We start from the raw sequence: 20,370 nt of genomic DNA on the forward strand, positions 1-20,370 counted from the left end.
CTACTGCTTTTAAACATCATATCCCAGATTTAGAGGGCATCATTTACAGCAATGCCAGACTGCCACTGTATAAAAATGGTAATTAAACAGACTATTAAAAGAGCGTTTTCAAGAATGCCTTGGTTGTAAAAATTCTGCAGCAGCCATATGACATAAACCAGAAAAACACGATCTCTTCTATCATCGCAAAAAAGCGGGATTCAACAGATTTGGCAGTGCTTGCTTTTGGGAGTTACCAAACTCCAACTGCAACACAATCCTTTGATGCAAGCTGTCTTCCTTCCACTGCTTCATCTTCTAGCCTTCTTTTAATAAGTATTTTTCTGTTTTCTCCTTACACTAAACAATTTACACCAGAGCAGACAATGTTTTTTTAAAAGGCAAGTTTATGGCTAGGTCACATTATACTGGCAAATATACAAATAATGTTTTTGAAAGCATGGCTTAGTGACTGAATTAAGTCAGCTGAAGCCTGTACAGCTGCAGAGAACCTTGCTTCCACTGCTTCCCTGAAGTCTAGCTGAAAACCACCATAAACAGAGGAAGAGACCTCAGCTCAGCTAGCTCCCCCATGAGCACACAGCCTCAAGAGCTCGAGCATGAGCACAAGGAAAGAAACGATTGATCAAGTCATCTTTGAAGCTGGACCAAGGTGTGTGGATGCCTGAGATACAGAGCACTAACTCCTAGTGCAACCTAAAAAAAGGAAGTTCCTAACATAGTCTCCTTGGAGTAACCACCCTTTGAAACTTGAAAAAAACCTCAGGTTGATTATCATTTGGTATCTGTGTGCTTATGCGTTCTGCTAGCAAGACACAGTCCAAAACCAGCCTTACGTTAAATTCAGCAGAACCCCCACTACAACACTACTCTTACAAATGTCAAACACATGATATAAAGAGGGGACAAATCCAATTCACAACAGATTTCTGACAAAAGGTCTGGTAGGAGCTGGTGGGTTGTTAGCTCAGCATTTCTTTCTCCCATCCCTTTGCCTGGTACCACTAAGGTACCTGGCTTCTTCAGCAAGGAGATTGAACTAATTACAGCTAGAAATTAGGTATATGAGACTAGAGCTTCCCCAAATCACTATTCACATATTAATTCACTGTCACATAGAAATGCAAAAGCCTCAATGCCACAAGAGCAGCCATGCCTTCCTCCTGGCTTACCTCAGCAATAGTGGACTTGCAGACTTCTCTGGCCACGGATTCAAACTTTGGATCTGTAGTCAGGTTCAGCTTGTAGTTCCACAAGAGCTATAGAGAAAGCATTTGTAGAAAGGGAGTTTAAGAGCCTTCCATAGAGAATAACAAACATTTTGCTTCAGAAAACAATGAAACATCATTTGTATCCAATCTGTATCATCATCCTTCTACAGTGCAATGATCAATAAAAAGTCTCCTTGACAACAACTTTGTCCCTTCATTTCTGCAATAATTTTCACATACTGAACAAATTCAGGCTGTCAGAAATCTCTCTGCAAGGTCATGAGCTGACTCATTAAAGGCAAATATAACAAATGAAGAATATTTCATAACTGAAAGGATAAAACAATGAAAGGTTTAACTTGCTACCTGCTGCATATTTAGCAACGCCTTTAGCCCACCACACCTTTCTGTGCCATGGTGTGCCTGCCTGATGCAAGTGATCTAAACAAATTAAATCCTCAATATGAGCATATTTCATGCTGAAAACCTTATAAAAACCTAGCAAAAAGGGCAGGAGATAAAGCAGCTTGATCCTTCTGTGAGGGCTGCGACCAGACAACTTTTTGGATGCGGATATACTTCAAACCTACAGGAGGTTCTCTCCTGCTAAGCATACGATACATTAGAGCTTAGACTGCAAAATGCCTCTGTAAGGACAACTGTTCTTCCAGGAGCCAGCAATGAGCTCATGAAGGAGACTCAATGCACAGGGTCATTGTGCAAGAATCAGTCTCGGGCAAGTCACACCCTGCAGATATATACACACATCCCAGATGTCCTCCTGAGGCACCATAAAACGAAAATACAGGGTAGGGTCATGAAACCTCAGCAAATTAATAGCTGAAGTGTTGCCTGATTGCTCTATTAGCTCATCTGTTTTTCTAGGAACTTAAGTTGCATTTAAACATTTTTCACTAACTTAAAGATTAAGAAGTTTTAAAAATCCATATTAAAAACTCTGCCTTCATGACAAATTAATATCAGAAAGATAAAATTTGGTCAAACTTTTATTTTGACATTTCAATTGTACACAAAACAGTGGGAAAACATAATCACATGCTCTACACAAGGAAAGCAGTTTCACATTCGCTGCAGGAAGGTGGAAGCACAGACAGAGAACCAAAATCAGAATCAGCATAACTGCATCACCTTCCACACCTCTTACGGTTTTGGAGCTGTGAAAAGTTAAAAAAGGAGGTGATGGGAAACTAGGGTGTTACAGAGAGAGTAAATGGTAAACATGAGGTTTAATAGATAAAAGTGAATGAACTGGGAACCTGTCCTTGTAAAGAGCGCTGTAAGGTCTCTCCCAGGCAGAACTGGAAGTACAAGAATGAGGACACAAGATGAGAATACATCTCTACATTTGTAATCTCACACTTTGGAGAGTCTCAAAACGAGATGCTCTCCAAATGAACCTTCCCACAAACAGAAAGGTTAAACTTGCAGCTTAAAACTCCTGATTTTAGCACTAGGCAGTATTTTCCAGGGAATGATCAGCAATTGTACTGCAGAGAGAGACAAAGGAAACGTGGACATGAGACAACCTCTCTGTGGTCTAGTTTTTTATCACCTCCCTTCAATTTCTGCCTGGGAAAATGAGACTTTGCCCACAGCTCCTATTTGTGAATGGCTTCCATAATCCACATCCACCCAACATTTGCCATCACTTAATCCAGCAGAAGAAAGATCCAACTTTGATTTCTAGAATTCTCAATTTCTTCTTCATTCAGGTAATTTTTGCTGGCACATTTAAATGTCAGGCAGATACATTTTAATTACTGGAGTTTTCTCTTTTTCAAAAAGACTTAAACAAAAACATGTTGTGCCCTTCATCTGATCCAACCCTGCACAACAGAGAATTACAGCTGCCAACGAAGTCAGGCAGTGCTAAAGGTTAATTTATAAACACAGTTGGAAATTACTAGCTGTACAGCATGGCCGGGTTTCATTTCTGGAATATATCTTCCAATAATAAAGCAAAATACAGCTTCTCAAGCATCCAAAATCAAGACTGTCATTGAGGCATGCACTTGTCTGTCTGTGTTCAGGGCTAACTGAGCAATTAAGGATCTTGATATGGTGTATGCTGACAGAATACAAATGAGAAAAACCAAAAGAAACTAATACCAACCTTAGAAATGAATTTTTTTTCCTCCTTTTTTTTTTTTTTTTTTGAGACTCCTGGGATTTGAAGAGTCACTTTGACAGCCCAAAAACTGGCTAATAGCTTGCTCACTGTTAAACACAGTGCTGAGAGGAAATCTGTTCTAAAACCAGCCAAGTGTCTCAAATTGCCTCTAAATATCACACCCCCACAGCATTTTCCAAGCAAGTCTAAGAATTTAGCAGCTGTGAAAGTAATACAGAAGGTGTCAACAGCTGAAATTAAGAGTTTAAATTCAGTACTGCTCACATCTTTCCCAAAAGGAACACATCACATTGCTCCCAGTAAATCACGGGAACCACCCCCCAATTACGAAACAGAAAAGACGTCTGCTATCCTCCCCTGATAAAGAAGTACAGTTTATAAAGTTCTTAAATATGTTCCACTCCGAAGTCTCCATTAAGACCAATGTGGTTATACTGGGTTAAAGAAGTCACCTTCTGTTCTTCCTCCAAAGGCCAGTCCAGAAACCCAAATGTGTCTTGATTAATAGCCTTTGCAAAGTACCAAAAAATGCAAAATACCTCAGGTTCACAAGGGATGGGAGGTGCAAATGCCATAGCTAGAGACTGAATAAACAAAGCAATACTTACATGATTGCAGTCTGAAGAGATTTCATTATCTGGCTGAAAGGAGAAAGAAAAGGAGTGTCAGTTTACTACCGATGTAATGCATTTAACAGAGAAGAGTCTAAACTTTTGAAACTAAAATACTGTCAACTCTTTTCCACTGTAATAAACAACTTCACACAACTGACAGGAAATTTTAAAATCTGCATCACAAGAGTGATGACACCTAATTACCAAAAAACGAACAGGTACTTTAGACATTATGCTGTATTAACAGAACAAACAGCACAAGAGTAGCTGCATTTATGTACACACTGCAAAAACATAATGAATGCACTGACATCTGCCACAATTGCCCAAATTAGGAAGGCAAAAAAGCACCTGTGGGAAAACAAAGACGTAGGAGCAGAATTTTAAAGAAAAATTAGTTTGGTGCATACAACTGAAGGAGAAAGGTAGGACTCACTCCCCTCCCCCAGACTGAAATGTTCATATTCCCCATTTGAGAAGTAACATCTTTTCTTTCAGCTGTACATAAAAGGGCTAGTTCAAAGCAACCCCAAGATTTATACTTTCAACTGTGAGAAACTGGCGACATCCAATATTCATACATCATTTCAAAATATTTACTATATTCTCCTGGGGAGCTCCTTTGGAAAGAACTCTGAGTGCAAACCATCCCATTCTCCTTTCTGCCTGAGTAGCTCTCACAATGAAGAGTTCCTTGAAAAAAGTTAATCATACAAATCCCTATCTCCTCTCCACAGCAGAACAGCACAAAGGCAGGACAAAATCACCTGGGTTGTCACACGCACAGAAAAATCAAACCTGGCTCACAAAGTCTCTGCTTCTACTGATACTTAAGATGCCAGACATGCTTTAAGAGCCAGTAAGACACAAAACCACTCTAAGCTTAAACACGATTGACAGCAGGATGTTAGACCTCAGGGATCTGACATAAGAGAACCGGCATTTCAGCAGTTTTGAAAGCAAACAGAGCTTTTCAGTGCAAGCCTTTGCTACTGCACGATCTGCTACACCAACACTTGTACCATTGGTGCTTTGGGGAACATGAACACAAGTTTATGAGGAAAAAAGCAAGCCTGGAAAACACTTCCAAGTTCTTAATTACAGCCATTATTAACTAAAGCACTTTTGCTTTTTATAGCACTAAGTGGCAGAAATCACCTCTCCACTTTGAACATAAAAAATGGTACCTGAAGGATTCCAGTAATTAATTGCAGTTTGGTCAGACTGACATGATCTAAAACTGTATCTCCCAAAGTAATTATAAATTTGAAAATTTGGATATCAACTTTTTTTTAAAGACTAGCAGATGTCTGTCAGTTATCCTCAGACTGCAGAACTGATTCTTTCAACTGAAAACTAAGATGCCACTCAAATTGCTCTATTTTACAGCAGCCTCTAAGACCAACACTATTGTGACTTACAAGGTGTGCTTTCCTTAATTTTCTGCACTCATCCCACATCCTTCAGGAACAAATGAAGGTTTTAGACTACTTTCAAAAGCTGGGAGGCAGAGTGCCCCCCACTGAAATTACTGCCTCAGTCTTTTAGTCAAGGATAGTTTCTTCGTAAAAATATATAGGCTAGCACTGGAATTCTCCTGTAGAGGACAGGACTTACTAACACATTTGCAGGCAGGAGAACCTGTAAGGGTCAGAGAGCACTCCCACAAAACCCTCTGAGGTCACTTCAATTACTTTTGTACCCTCCAACCTGGTAACCCTTGCTTCAGATCCACCAAAGATTAAAGCTCAGGGTCTTTTTCTGGAAAGATGAGTCCAAAAAGATAACATACTGGTTCTCACTGACTTGAGAAGCTTAAACAAGCTTTTCTTGAAATACACAATAATAAAATCTTACACATTGAAATACCAGACTTCCCTGTGCTCTGCAGCAAACCTCAGCACTGCGAAAACAAAATCTAGACTTATCCTTCTGAGAAGAGTAATGGAACTTAAATGGGATCTTAACTAATCTTTAGTACTGCATTCATTCACAGCTCAGTACTTAAATATGCAAAGTGTATTATCTAGCCAATAATCCTTTCAATGTGGAACAAGATAACACCCTGCTAGCTAAGAGCTGTGATCCTTCTTCCCTCTTACCACTGGAAGTGTTGGAGAGGTGAGTTCATGCAATGCTAACCTGCTTCTCCCTATTTCAGTGAAGCAACAGGAGAAAAACAATCCTTTTAGCTTCTGTCTGATAAACTGAAGGGCTGAGTTTGAAGAAGGGGAAGAAAAATCTCCCCAGTGCAACCCACACCAGTTTTGCCTTGCTGAAGAGATAGCCTGTGGCCCTCTGTCCACTATATCCACCCAAGAAACCTTCCAAACGAGCAGTTTCAGAACAATATGCAGTAAGAGTCATGAAAGAAAAATAAGTTTCAAATTACCACTAAATGAAGGTGAAGAGCAAGAAAAGCTGCATTGTGTCAGTCCCACATGGTGAGCTTGTGGAACACGGATGCTCAGAAAGACCCCCAGGGCAAGGGGAAGGGAGAGAGCAGTCTAGACCAGCACCACATGTTAGTCAAGGCATTTTAGGAGAGAAGGCTGATGGCAAGGATATTCCACCGATTATCAAGAGAGAAGGACTCCTCTTATCTCGGAACTGAAGGATTAAAAACAGCCTTTATAGAAAATGTGCGTGCCTCTGGGCTCACAGAAGCTGCTGCTGTTTAGCAGCTTCAGTGGGAATATATTGCCTCCCTTTACAGTTCTCTAAAAAGTTCTCCAAACTCCTTCACGCACTAACACTCACATTCCAGAGTACAAACACCACTTCCTACCTCCCTGGGAAAGCAGAGTTTAGAACAAGTACCAGATATAAGAAAACCTGAACAGAAAAAGCATTTTCTTCCATACAACCACAAACAGCCACAAATCACACTGCATTAGTATAATGAACTCCACAGAAAAATTTAAAGGTTTGTGTGAAGTCCTGTCACCACCACACTGAAGTCATCAACACTGTTGTGTTTAGAAGTGCCTTTTCCCATCCACCAGATCTCAACTCACTGAACCAAACCACAACAGTCATCCATCCCTTTCTAAATCTCTCTGCTTTGGCAGCAGTATAAAACTAGGTCAGAACTATACAGCAAGCGAGCAGCCCACCACCACTACCCAGGCCCAAAGGGGGACAAGGTGTTGGTGCTTTAGCAACAGAAATGGACCATCATCATGCTGGGAGCCAGAGGAACAGCTGATGGTGACTGAACCAGTGTCATGCATCACCATCCAGTGCACAGCACACTGTCTGGGGTGCAGTTACAGCCACTCCCTCAGCGACAGTCAGAGCCCCTTCCAGCTGCGTATACAAAACACACTTGATTTGGTCTTCCTGCATCACATCCTAAGGAAAAATAATTCACACCATGGGATTTTGAAAAGCAAGCTAAGGATCCTCATCAACTGATGTGGATGAGAATGGTGAGGCTGGTTGCCCAAAGAACCTGTGGGTCACCTGCCCCGGAAGTGCTCAAGCCCAGGCTGGATGAAGCTTGGAGCAACCTGGTCTAGTGGAAGGTGTCCCTTCCCATGACAGGAGGTTGGAACAAGATGACCTTTAAGGTCCCTTTCAATCCAAACTGTTCTAGTCTCGGGAAAACTCTGTGCAGGGATTATTTTCAATGTCCAGCATTCAGATTCCTTTGCTTCCTTGCAAAAGTCATGCAAATGAAAGAGTCTGAAATCAACTGCCCAAGTGCCTTAATTCCCAGAATTTAATCCCTCCTGACAGCACAAGAAGGGATGACAGCAGACATTTCCACTATTCTTTTAAGGCAAGAGTAGCAATGAACTTGTTGAAAATCAAGAACCAGGCATACCTCAAACACTATGGATAATCCTCAGACATTGAAGACAACAGATTTTGGACTTGCTCAGGCAAAAGCCATCGAGAACCAACATGGAGCAAAACAGCAAAATAAAAAGGCAACTGACTTGTGGATGGGAAGAACCCAGTAGATGTTCTCTCCCTAAATTCAGGAAGATTGCAAAAACCTCTAAAAAGTCAATTAGGAAAAGATGTTAATGAAAGCAGCTACATTCCTATGAAAGAGAGGGTAGACAGAAGTCGAGCCAGACTGCGGGTGGTCCCCAGTTTATTGCACTGTCACACAGTCAGTTATACTACAGAGGATGGTGCACACAGACACACAGTACAGGCAGCTCATATTTTTTCCACTGTGATCTAAACAGCCATTTATCACCAGCATCTGTAGAGAAATCGTAGAGTGGGCCTGCTGACCTAGAAGCTTCTAAGGAGGCCAGCAAGCTGATAAAAGGACAATTGGCTTCTTAGCTGTGCCCTTCCCACAGACTAACAGCCATCTCTTCACACCAAACACACCCAGCCAGGATAGCAAACTAAAATAAAGTGATTCAACCCACAGGTATCAAACTAGCTAGACTTGCTGGACACCTGGAAACAGCACATGCCAGATGCAAGGTAGGGATCAAGGAGACGTCTGGTGGATCCAGCCTCCTGCAAACCTGATGAGTTTCCAATGCAACCACTAGAAAATATTCTGCAGAAGAATTTCTGGAAACATGAGGACACAGAGTAGTCTAGGCAAGAATCAACACAGCTTTTGTAAAAGAAAAACCACACATCACACAACCACCCATGCCTCAAACCTACTGAAACATCCTGGATTTCTGAGCCAAGAAGCATATGGCTACAGTAAACCATTTTCACACATCCTGCAATCCTGGAAAAGTCATGTGTGATAGGAAAGTTAAAACCAGTGATAATTTAAGTTCAAAACAGATGAGAAGATGTCGTAACTTAATTACACACTTAGTGAGCAATGAAAGTTAAACTTGTTAAACCAAGCTTGAAATATTCGCTAATGCCAATGAACTCTTAGTACTAAAAACAAACCCCGTGTTGTCATGTCAGCAAAAAAACTCTATATTTACCATCCATGCTTTGAAAATAGCCAGTTTTAGAGCATGGCAACTGTGGATATATCATGCACCAAAGTTGCAAGCTCCTAGCTTCCACATACTTTGCTTATTTCATATAAATAGTTTTTCCCAGTTGCAAAAAGAGCTAAAATCTGCAATGCAGCAAATCCTTTACCCAAATAATTATGTCCACATTGATTAGGTGTTCCTAGTTTATGCAAATGTATTAGTCCAAGTTATATACAAGCACCTAACAACCACCTCCAAAACATACACAGAACTCTGTGCATAAAAATCAAACTATCAGGACCAGAAGCAATTTCTTTAGTCATCTTGCACACACACAGCACAAGTGGCACATCACCCCAAACACCAAATTCTGCTACTTTTTTTCACTGTTTTAACTGAATTCTATATTCCACAAACTTTTCCACCTTTGCTGACATTTTACATCCTCCAGGCGTATGACACCATTAAGGTAAGTACACTTATTCAGAAAAGATAGCACAAAGCAACATCAAAAAACTCCAGTACAACATGTGTGTCCTTCTGGCTCAGCAGTCACATAAAAAGGAGACAAGGATGAAGCAGGCCTTGTCCCCTGGTACTTTGCGGATCCGCTGTTCAGTATCTGCTTCAAACACCAAGAAAGAGTAGGACTTGCTGAGCTTTCTGTTGTAGCTTTGATAGAAAGTCAAAAGTGGTTTTGCTTTTTTCACATTTGACACTAAGCAAGGTCTTCAGCAGGCTGTGTACCATTCCTGCACAGCAGAGACCCCTCCTTGGGCAAATACCAAAGGCAGGAAAAGCACAAAAAATCTCAAGTTTAAATTCCAGTGAATCAGAAGTGACCACAGACCGTGGAGCAATTTTAAGGAAACACTAAGCCCATTTGCCTGACCTGGCAAGTATCTTTGCTGACTCTTACCAGCAAATCACCTTCTCTGAGCTGGCTGTTCCCACCCATGCAAAAGTGCAGGGCGGGTGCTCGGAGGCTGGGAGTGCCATGCTCTGTGCCACAGCCTTCTCACACAAGCTATTCTTGTCCCTGCTGCCTCTGCCTCCCTGCATGGGGGACTCTAAAGCCCCTAAGCCCTCTCAGCCTTTCTCCTCTCAATGCAGATGCACACATCAGAGCATATTCCAACAGTCAGCACAATCAAAGCAAATTTGCTCCAGATGTTTGTTTGTTCTTCCCTTAGTCCCCTCTCTTCCTCCTCTCGAAGGCTTTCCAGGCAGTCCCAGTGAGTTGTGGAACAAGACAGACCTTGAAATTACGGGTTTGCCACCTAAGTTTGGCAGCACTGCTACCAGATATAATGTTTCCCACAACACTCCTCCACAGCAGAGCTCTGCTACTAAGCATAGCACCGACACTGAGCTGCAGATCCCACCAGGTTTCAGGATTTGCTCCTGGAAAGCTCTCTTGCAATGCTAGCAAAAAGCTTCAGAGACCAAAAGGCATGCAAGGATGCCGGCAGAGTTACAAGAGAGGATAAAAGGAGAAGGAGAGCTGTTATCCCACTAAGCGAAGTGACAGGGAGTCTGCTGTCCTCCTCACCCCTGTAGCTGACCCCAGCTCATCACACCATCCAAAACTCAGCACATCAACAGGAAACGGTAATTTTAGAGTTTTCTGTCAGGTTAGTACCAATGGGCTTATGGAAGAGTCTGCCCAGCACCAGTGAGTTTACTGGGAGATGCACAGTGGCATCTCCACCTGCAGCATTCAAGCAGTCCACAAGCTATCCTAAGACAGCTTTACTTTTAAACTACTTTTCTGGATGACATTCTGCCTTAACTCTAACCAGAAACATCCCAGATAAACTTTAGAGTATTCCAGTAAAGAGACAAAAATCAATAGCATGAGTATTGGCAGTACTGCCCAGCATCCACTGGGGATGCAGAGAAACGAGCCAAGAAAGAAATGGAGGTCTCAACAAGTAATTTCAGTGCAACAGCTAATGAAGAGCTTTTATCAATTATGTTCACAATCTCTTTGTAAGTCAAATTCTATGACTTATTCTCAATACAGAGACTTCACATCTTTTGACAGTATATACTCTATAGTACCTCAAGTTGACCTTAACTTTTCAGAAAGCTTCCAAAAAGCCATGACGAGTTCACAAGCAATATTCAGTTTTACACAAGATAAAAGGTTGTTGTACATGGAGTGGCAAAGCCCGTCTCCTAAGATGAAAATGCTGTTCTGATCATGCTTTGTTCTTCAGAGAATCATGTTTTGGCTGCACATGGCCTGGAACTAGAGAAATCCTTTGTAAATTAGCTTTGTACGGGAGCTAAGAAAACAGTTCACACCAAAAGCTCCACATACCAAAGCAGAGGAGAAGCGCAGGTTTCAGAGCAAACGCTGCTTGCTCATCGCCCCATTCCCGCAACCCAGTGCGGGGAATGCTGTGCTGCAGAGCAAAGCCAACAAGCCCTGACATTCCCCCCTTGCCAGCAGCTTCATTACACCACCATTGCTGAAGAGCACCTCTAACCAGTACCAGGCTCCCCTGCCAAGTGCTCTTGCTTCATTCAGCAGAGTGAACAATGCTCTACACACTCCACCAGCCAATATTCATATTTGTCTTTGTTATTCAACATGCGGGCTCATGACTCCAATTTTCCACACTGAAAGCCATACAGTGCTCCCAAAGATCCCTCCTCAGGAGCGTTTTCCTCCCCCTCTTCCAGTAAGGCACATGTGTCACATCAATCAGGAGCCCATCCTCTCCAAGGCACAATAAGCATCTTCTGCCCGTGCTCAGGGGCAAGAGCAGCACTGCTTTAATCCTAAGGATTTACATTCACACATTCTACCTCGAACCAAAATAAGATGAGCATCCAAACAGGTGGGAAGCAGACTCTGCTATTTTTAACTCCAGCCAGCTATTCTATTTAGAGGCAATAAAAATCAAATACCTCAGAGAAGCCACTTCAGCCTTAACCACAAACCACAAGAAGAACAATTTTATTTTGAAGTCTTCCCTTCTTCCTTCAGGACAGTGGTGAGAGGCACAATTACATTTAACATCACTACTTCCAAAACATGATGGATGTTACATTACACATGGATGAACAGGCCTGTAGCAGTTCTTACACAACACCAAGCACTAGTCCTTGGCTGTCACAAGAAAAAGACTATTTTAGTCTTCTTCATGGTATGTCACCCTGAATTCCCATGCAATATTCAATATCTGTTTCGTTATCTGCTAATGCCAACAAGAGGGGCAGGATGTACCAAGGGACCCCATATACCAGCTTTCCCGTGCTATTACCCTGCAAGAGATTTCCTGAAAGCACAACGTCTCCTGGGCCCCGGCTGTTAAGATGAAATGCGATGGGGAAGTCTCCCTCAAAAGCAAGAGCACCCCGAGCACAGCCAGTGTTCAGACACTCCTAACAGCTAGATTTGAAATAAAACACTGGAATTGAATTTTCTTCAGAAGATCTGCAGGGGCCCAGCACATCACTTGCTTCTTCACTGCAGTGAGAAGCAGGCAAAGAACAAAAGTCCCAAGTAGGGTGACTACTTGCTGTTAAAATAAACTGATTCAGTTCTTCTCTCACTTAAGCACTAACTACAGTCGCTGACTTTATCATTCTCTTTATGTGTCAATTTTACCACAGTACTATTCAAACATGAAAAAAAACCGACCAGGCCCAGCCACCACCCTTCCTCAGCTGAGTTCATCCTTCATTTCTTCATTACCACATTCACAAGCTCACTGGAAAAGCCGCAGGTATTGCACAGCAGCTGAGAGAATCCAACGGCAACTTGAGGCTCCCCAAGGCTATGGTGACAGCAATGAAAACACTGTTAGGACACATCCCAGTGTAAGTTCATTATGTCTAACACAACATGGGAGCTGAGAAGAGCCATGTCAAGTCAAAAGCCACACAAGCTCTTGACTTGACACCACTAACAAGGGCCAGAAGCCAGGATTTAAAAATACCTTAAGAGATAACCCTACACCAGGAAAAAGCGAGACTTGTTACATTATTCATTCTCCAATTCTCCCAAAGAAACTTTGGGAGAAACTTTGTTGAAAACTTTCGGTTTATTCAAAAGAGACCAGTCTATTAAAATAGAGAGGCCAATATAAATTCACTTAAGGAACAACACTGCACTTGTACACAGTGGGAATAAGCAAATAAGCACAAAGGACTAACATGTATTAAGGTCTACAGCACAGCACAGCCCACAACAGCAGCTTGCAAGCAGCATCACTCTGCGACAGAGAATCAGGACATTGCCTCGGCAGTCCAGAGGATTTCTCCAACCCTGGATGAGTTTCCCCCATGAGATCTGTTTTGCTGGATTCTCACCATCACCCGCTGAACTCAGCAGGAAAGATCTGTAGGCTATTTTTAGGAAGCCCTAGAAACAGCACAATGCCCCGCTTCCATTTCAAGTTCCTCCCATACAGGAAGGGCTGCCCATGAGATGCACATCCAAACTAAACTCTGCTCCCTATGCTACCCTGCACTTCAGAAGGCTGTACTGAGCTGTGCTTCTCACATAATAGCTAAAAACAACTTTACCATCAATTTTAAGTCCTTAATAAATGTAGTTAGAAGGCACTCAACAGAAAGTTCTGAAACTCTCTTTATGGCAGCCAGGCAGGGTGTCCATCCTGTTGTACTCACAATTTAACAGCTATAGTTACCATTTTTGCCATTGTCCTCAGTAAGATGAATTTTAGATAAATGCATTCTGGATCAGGCAAAAAACACTGGTCAGGATAAGCCAACTGAAGCCTTAGTCACAGAGAGGTACCTACCACCTGCCTCTGACTAAGAAACAGAAGAAATTCAAGGAAGCACATGCAACCAGAATTCGAGTCCTTTCTCCTTGCACTGGAGAACTAAAACAACCACCAAGTCCACCCGAAGGATGGTACCATCAAGCAATAAGACCGGGCAAGGTGTACCAAATTCGAAATTCAGGAGGATACTGGAGGACTGCTGTGTGACAAGGGACTCATAGACAGTGCTTCTGCTCTTGAAGCCACCAATACACCACTTGGGAACCTGCTAACACACTTCCAGAGCAAACCTTTCTTCTCCTGCTCTGTAAGCTCATCTCCAGCTTCTGACAAATGAGCCCTTTCCGCAGGTGCAGACAAAACAGATTCTCAATTGCAACTGCATTCACATCAATACCTTGAAGATGAGGCTCTGAACAGGAATTGAGAAAAGAGAGCATTTTTTTTCTAACAGTGAAGAAATTTAAAAAAAAAAAATTCCTTGTTCTCAAGTCTCAAAGGTCACAATGACCAGGAAAGCTAGACTAATGTATTAAGCATTTTTCCATGTAAAACAACTGATCTGATCCAGTATTTTAGTACTTTAGTTCTACTTCAACAATACTCATCTTCCACATTTTAATTAAGTTTCCCATTTCTATCCAAAAGCAGCTTAATGCATGGAAAAGTAATTCAGTAGATAATGGCTTGCCATTTTTAAACATTATTAAAAAAAGACAGAAACATTAACATGCAAGCATTTAAATAATTACAGATCATATCAATTTAGTCAGGAAACATACCAAGCTTAGCAATAAAAGCTAAGATTAGCTGCAATATAATATCACCAAACTAGAAAGCTCTAGAAAGATTACTAGAGTGTTCAAGCAAGACTGAAATTATTCAAATCTAAGCTTCTTGCTTATTTAAATCAATCTGCCTGGGAGCCACACAAATTGTTGTGGTAAATTGATTTCCCTAGTGTCTGGTTCCTTTTGCAAGAGCCATGACAAGAAAAAGACCAGAAAGACAAGATGAAACCAGCTGATTCACAACATCATTAGGCATTCTGCATTCAGACAGATTATACATCACAACATTAAACCAAGTTATAAATGTCTTGGCGAGTGAAGGCGGCCGGGCTCAGTGACTCACAGCAGGGCTGCCAGGTGCAGTGCTCAGTCACAGACCCCAGCACCAAAGCAGAAATTACATTTTTCTTCTTGGAGACTCCAGCAGTGCCACATGGCTAATGCACTTTATTTTACTTTACTACCCCATTTCTGCTATACTTCAGCAACACACACCTAGATTTTATCTAAAGCAATTTTCAACAAATCTACTGTGCTAATGCCTTTACTGATGTGAAAAATATAGTAGTGCTTCATTCCTTCTTGGCCAAGAAGTAGAGCATGCCATTCAAAAGGAATCTTACTGAAATTTAGTTTAAGAAATGCTTCTAGCATTTCCCTAAAGAACTGTGCTGGTATAAATGGCAGCTTGTTTTGAAGCTGGACAAAGAGGCAAGATTAAAAAAAAAAAACCAAAAAAACCTCAAGTGGGATCACACAGCAGTTTCCAGCATTCAACCACTGCTTCAAGATAACCTTTTCTTCACCAAGAATAGCCATTTGAGCTTTTTTTTCAGGATGAAGTTTTTGTGCACACCTAATGAAAGCAATTGCTGTGTGTTCATTTCCCACAGGGGAGACGCATTTCATATGAAAAGAGTTATCCAGAAACATTTACTATACACATCTGCACCAATAAGGAAATGAGTCATCAACCCACTGGCAGGCCTGATTCATAGCACACAGCACACTTTGGCTATTTAGAAATCTGTGTATAGAATACAGGGGGGAAAGGCAGATGCAAGCCACGAGTCATTTTAAGAGACTACATATGAAATGCCAACTAAATGTATTTTTTTCCCGCCTTTGCTTGGGTATAATTTCTTCAAAAGCACGGGACCAGCACGATGCTGTAGACAGCTGCAGAACTTTTCACCTGGATGAATCATAATATTTTCTTTATATAACTGGAAGAAAAGCAAACCCTGGATAAAATTGCTTGGATTTCGTTCAACAGAAAAATCAGCATGAATAAGTCTTTACAGCCAGTGCTAAGGCAAGGTTTCCATGGGATTAGTAACAAACTACCGAATAAAAATTCTGCTTGCCTTCAGAATATGCAAACAAAAGCTCCGTTACAGGACCAAACCAAGTACCTATCTTCACTACATAGAACAAAGGACAAAAATAAAGAAAACTCTACATAAATCATCTTATTTAAAGCTTTGCAGTTACTCATAAAGTTAGATACATGCTTAAGTTGTTAACCTTGTTCCCAGAAGAAGCCTGGAGCACTGAGCTGCAGCACACTTCCCCGTAGGTACTGGTCTGTTCTCCCATAGAAGCCTGGCTTTTAACGTATTTTGTGTTTTTGAGAGCTCCTTTTCCAAAAACCACTAGGGTTTTTCAGCTTGAACTGCTCAGCTCAATAGTTAGATAGAGCCATAAAACCAAAGCATTTTGCTTGAAAATTCTGAACCATAATGGTAATTCGAGGGATTTAAAATGATACCATGGTAAGCAGCCAGGTCAGTAACAGTTCCCCTCAAGCCAAACAAAGAAATTATAGCTGACTAGTTTCGCACAGATGAGCAACTTAAAAAAAAATAAAAGCCACATTTGATGCTGGATTTTAGAAGTGAGCTTGAAGAGCTTTCTGGAAAGCAATGTTAGTAGAAAAAATGTCTCACTGGGATGCAGGAGAGCCAGACACCTGCCTGCAAATCCTCCCAATTACTGTTTCCATAACTCCTACTTAAAAAGCTATGAATAAAGACAAGCTGCAATTAAAAAGACTGAGCACACCTACAGCTTTTCTGCTAATAACGACAGAGAGAAAATAATGGGGGAGGGAGGCAAAGGGGAGAACAGCAATAAGCTCATCACTGCCACAGCTCCGTACCAACACATGGCACAACGCTCTGCGCAGGACCACCACCAGCATCACTGCTGAACAATTCTCACCTGTCAAAACACAGGAATTTAATCAACAATTCAACTGCTCTAGAAACAGCTGGTTGTTCTTTCTCACCATTATTCCTGACCAACAGTAAAATCAATTACAATGCTCAGGAATACAGAACCTAAAATCCAGGGCAGGCTGGAAGGGCTGCAGGCAAGTACTCAGGCAGTACTATGCTATCTTCTTGCTGTAAGAGAATTTTCTGTTATGTCTAAAAGAGAACTTCAAGTATTCAGTCAGTAACAATTACCACTTGATAGAAAACACTTCATTCTGGTCTCCGATCAGTGGTGATAGCTTCAATAGTCACACACTATTAAACTATCTGAAGGTACACAACTTCTGAAGCCTGGTTGTGGCTGAAGGAATAAACACCACAGCAAATCTCCGATCTCTAAAGGCACAGAAATGCCCAACAGGAAATACCTAGTTTTCAGGATTAGTTCCAGTATGCTGATGGTAAAGCCCAGACAATTCTCACTGAAGAACCCAGTAATGTGGGGAAATTATTTTGTCCTGACCAATAAGCAGAATAAAGATGTTTCCCCAACAGATAATGCTTGAGAATGGGACTTCAAGAACTTGATCTGTTCTTATCCAAGTGGCACAGGTAGCTGATGTGGTTTGCATGTCCACAAAAAGGCAGTGGCATACTTCTGGCGACATTCAGGGGAAGAGGTGACAGCCGTACCCTCAAGTAAGCAGTTTTCCACCCCATGTGAGCGCTCAAATCCCTTGCATGCAGATTCCTATCTGCATGATAAGAAAAAAATGTTGGGATAGCACAACTTCCATAGCAAGGTGAGATCTGAATACTGTAAGCACAAGTGGACATTGTGACCAAAACCACCCACTTTGGTCTCCTTCAATGTCTTTAAATAGTCTTGAGGAGTTCTTGCTCAGGGTGAGAATTAACTCTGATGCCTGAAAAATCTTGTTAATCTCCATGCAAAAACAAAACGAAACTTTAAAATATACCCACCAGATTATCAATTAACTTTTCTCTGCCTTTTAGGATTATCACACAATACAGAGTAGACGATGGATATACAATTCTTCAAAGGCAGTTTTTAAGGAGAGATAAACCCCAGAATACCAGAGGTATGACATTTATCAAACAGATCTCCTTCCGGAAGAAGTCAGTTATTTCCAAGTGAGTCAAGAAGTAGGAGCATGCCTGATAAATGTCTACAAAGAAAGAATACCAGGCACAGTAAGAACTGATACTACCTCTTAGGAGAAACTTACGATTTACTTTTTTATTTTTAGTGAAAATTAAATCTTAGCAAAATATATACTAAAAGTGAGCATTCAACAGTCCAATGGAATCACTTGGGTAAGTGTCCCAACATGACACAATAGGAGTTTGAAGCATCTGAAAAGACAAGAGCAGATGGAGAACAAATTCAAGAGCAAAATCTCCTGCAGCACCAATTCAGCATTCAGAGAATCTTTAAGAGTTTTCCAACCCCCTAATAATTAGAAAGTTATCACACAAAATCTTCTACAAACTACATTTGAACTCAGATTGCACAATAAGGAAGAGACATGACTTACATAGTGAGAGCAAGATCGTAGAATCATAGAATAGTTTGGGCTTGTAAAGATCATTTAAAGATTTTTCTTTTCCTTTGTATGCATTTTTATCAGCTACATTTCTAAATATGCAATTCATGGTGAGTGCCAGGCTTGTCATCAACACACGTGGTTCAGTGCTCTTTGCCCAGACTAGAGCACATAGCAATACATTACCTCCATCCTCTTTGCCCTCCAAAACAAGAAGCAAGGACAGAAAAGCCTTAGAGCAAATTAAGAACTGCCACGATCAGACAATTTTCATTTAATCACAACCCAGGCATTCCAAAAGTAACATTTTCAGGCTTCCTGAAGCCTGCAAAATTGAGTTTAGGAGATTCAGGTTTACATTTCTGACTACCACGTAGCATCTACCAGATTACCTGAGGCTACCAGGTTAACAAGGGTATTTTTATAATGGATAGTCTAGGAAATTACCAAACCAGCCTAAACACTGAGGTCAAGAAGAGAATACTGTGAAATAACTTTAATTTTCATCTATTTAAGCACAAGAAATGGTCTTTTTTTTTCTTCAAGACAAACCCCAAAACAATTAAATTCAAAATAAAACACTTAGTGCTACACAACTAAGGTGACTGCTTAGCAGAGCACTTGACAAGCCAATCATCTTCACACCTCTCAAGTTGCCGAAGCACTGACATTCCACTGTCACCTACATTTGGCAAGGAGCAACAGAAGGTGCACAATGCACAGAGGTGCAATACAATTAAATGTCCATCTAACTCTGTCCAGTGATACAAAGCCTTGCACTGCATCTGTGTTGCAAAGCAAAACGTCTCTGGTGCTTTATACATACTTAAGCGAAGTCAGTCAGAACTCAGGAAACAAATTAAGAGTTGGTGAATTGTAACATTCATCAGTTGACCAGGGAGGATCAAAAAAAACCCCAAACCCCTCTCCTTGCTTCTCCTTACGAACTTCTGTAAGGAGTTTTCTGGTTTCCTGCTTTCCACCAAGATGATGCCACACACAACAGCCTCCAGGGTCAGTGCTGGTGGGGGAAAGGATGACACAGGGTAAGTGCAGTATTAACCTGGATCAGCCTGAGCCATCGTGAACATGCTCTCTCAAAAACAATCCCCAGGCCCAGCTCAACCCGAAAGCAGGCTAGAATCTAGAAAGAAAAATCTCTGTATTATTAATCTCAAATCCTGGGAGCAGCTCTTACCCTAAGAAACCAAAGGCCACAAACCTGCCAGGAAGTTAAACTTGCAGGCTGACAGAACAGCTTGGCTGACTCTTAACAGAGTGATTTTTATAAATAAGAAGGCCCAGTGTGCCAGAGTGACTGCCAATTCTTCAGGCAAATTGGATGAGAAATGCGAGCGAATTGTAGATTAATATGAGGTTTCAGGACTTATTCTGAAGTCTTCACTTTACTGCACACACCTTCCTGTGCTAAATGTACTGTGTGGCAAAAAAGCTGGTTTGTTCCTCATCAGTTATATTTCTCATTACATTTTAGAGCACAAGATTTGCAAACCCAACATTTTGCAGGCAACCATCAAGTTGTCAGAAATATGCAACAACCACAAGGGAGCCCCTACACCAAATCCAACTTAAACCACTGCCAGAAAGGCTGTTCCGCTCTGACTAAGTTCCCAGGCTTGTTACCACAAGCACTAGATCTGTAGTTTCCCATAGATTCACACATTTGCAAGTGATTTAAGACATCCGAGGCTTCGGCCCATTGCAACTTGCAAAGCTGCTTCTCTGAGTACAAGCAACGCTACCCTGGTTTCAGAAACCATGGTCCTACTTCCTCAAGTAACCAGCTGTTATTGCACAAGAAGACAACGGCCAACAGAAAACCAAGCTGCTCCACTTGTTCTTGCAACATGAAATTGGGAAGACAAAGTATGATTAAAACATATATTTTTCTCTCATGCTTTCCAGTGATCTGTCCTTCACTGATCCCAGCCCTCCCATTCCTAGTGAAGTGCTGAACAAGGATAACCTGATGAACATGCAACCACAGGATTAGGCAAATGAGAGCTCTACAACTCCATAAATAAAAATTGCTTCTGGAAACCAAGACTAATTGTGGCTTTGTTGGGGTTTTAGTTTAGTCTGGTTTTTTTTTTTTTTTCCCTGTTA

General features: G+C 41.4%; 1 protein-coding gene across 1 annotated transcript in view; it reads right to left on the minus strand.

Moving 5' to 3' along the window:
* The window catches only part of GLG1 (golgi glycoprotein 1), a 79,184-nt gene that overhangs the window by 36,707 nt on the left and 22,107 nt on the right, over nucleotides 1-20,370 (minus strand). Inside the window, exons 2-3 of the mRNA XM_042027375.1 lie at nucleotides 3,972-4,004; nucleotides 1,173-1,259 (exon numbers count right to left, since the gene is read on the minus strand). Coding sequence (XP_041883309.1) covers nucleotides 1,173-1,259; nucleotides 3,972-4,004 — 120 coding nt within the window. The remainder of the gene's footprint in view (nucleotides 1-1,172; nucleotides 1,260-3,971; nucleotides 4,005-20,370) is intronic.

This window comes from Corvus kubaryi, unplaced genomic scaffold (genome assembly GCF_017639235.1).
Source record: "Corvus kubaryi isolate FWS band 111438036 unplaced genomic scaffold, C.kubaryi_AGA036_p1.0 37300, whole genome shotgun sequence".
In the NCBI taxonomy this organism is placed as follows: domain Eukaryota; kingdom Metazoa; phylum Chordata; class Aves; order Passeriformes; family Corvidae; genus Corvus; species Corvus kubaryi.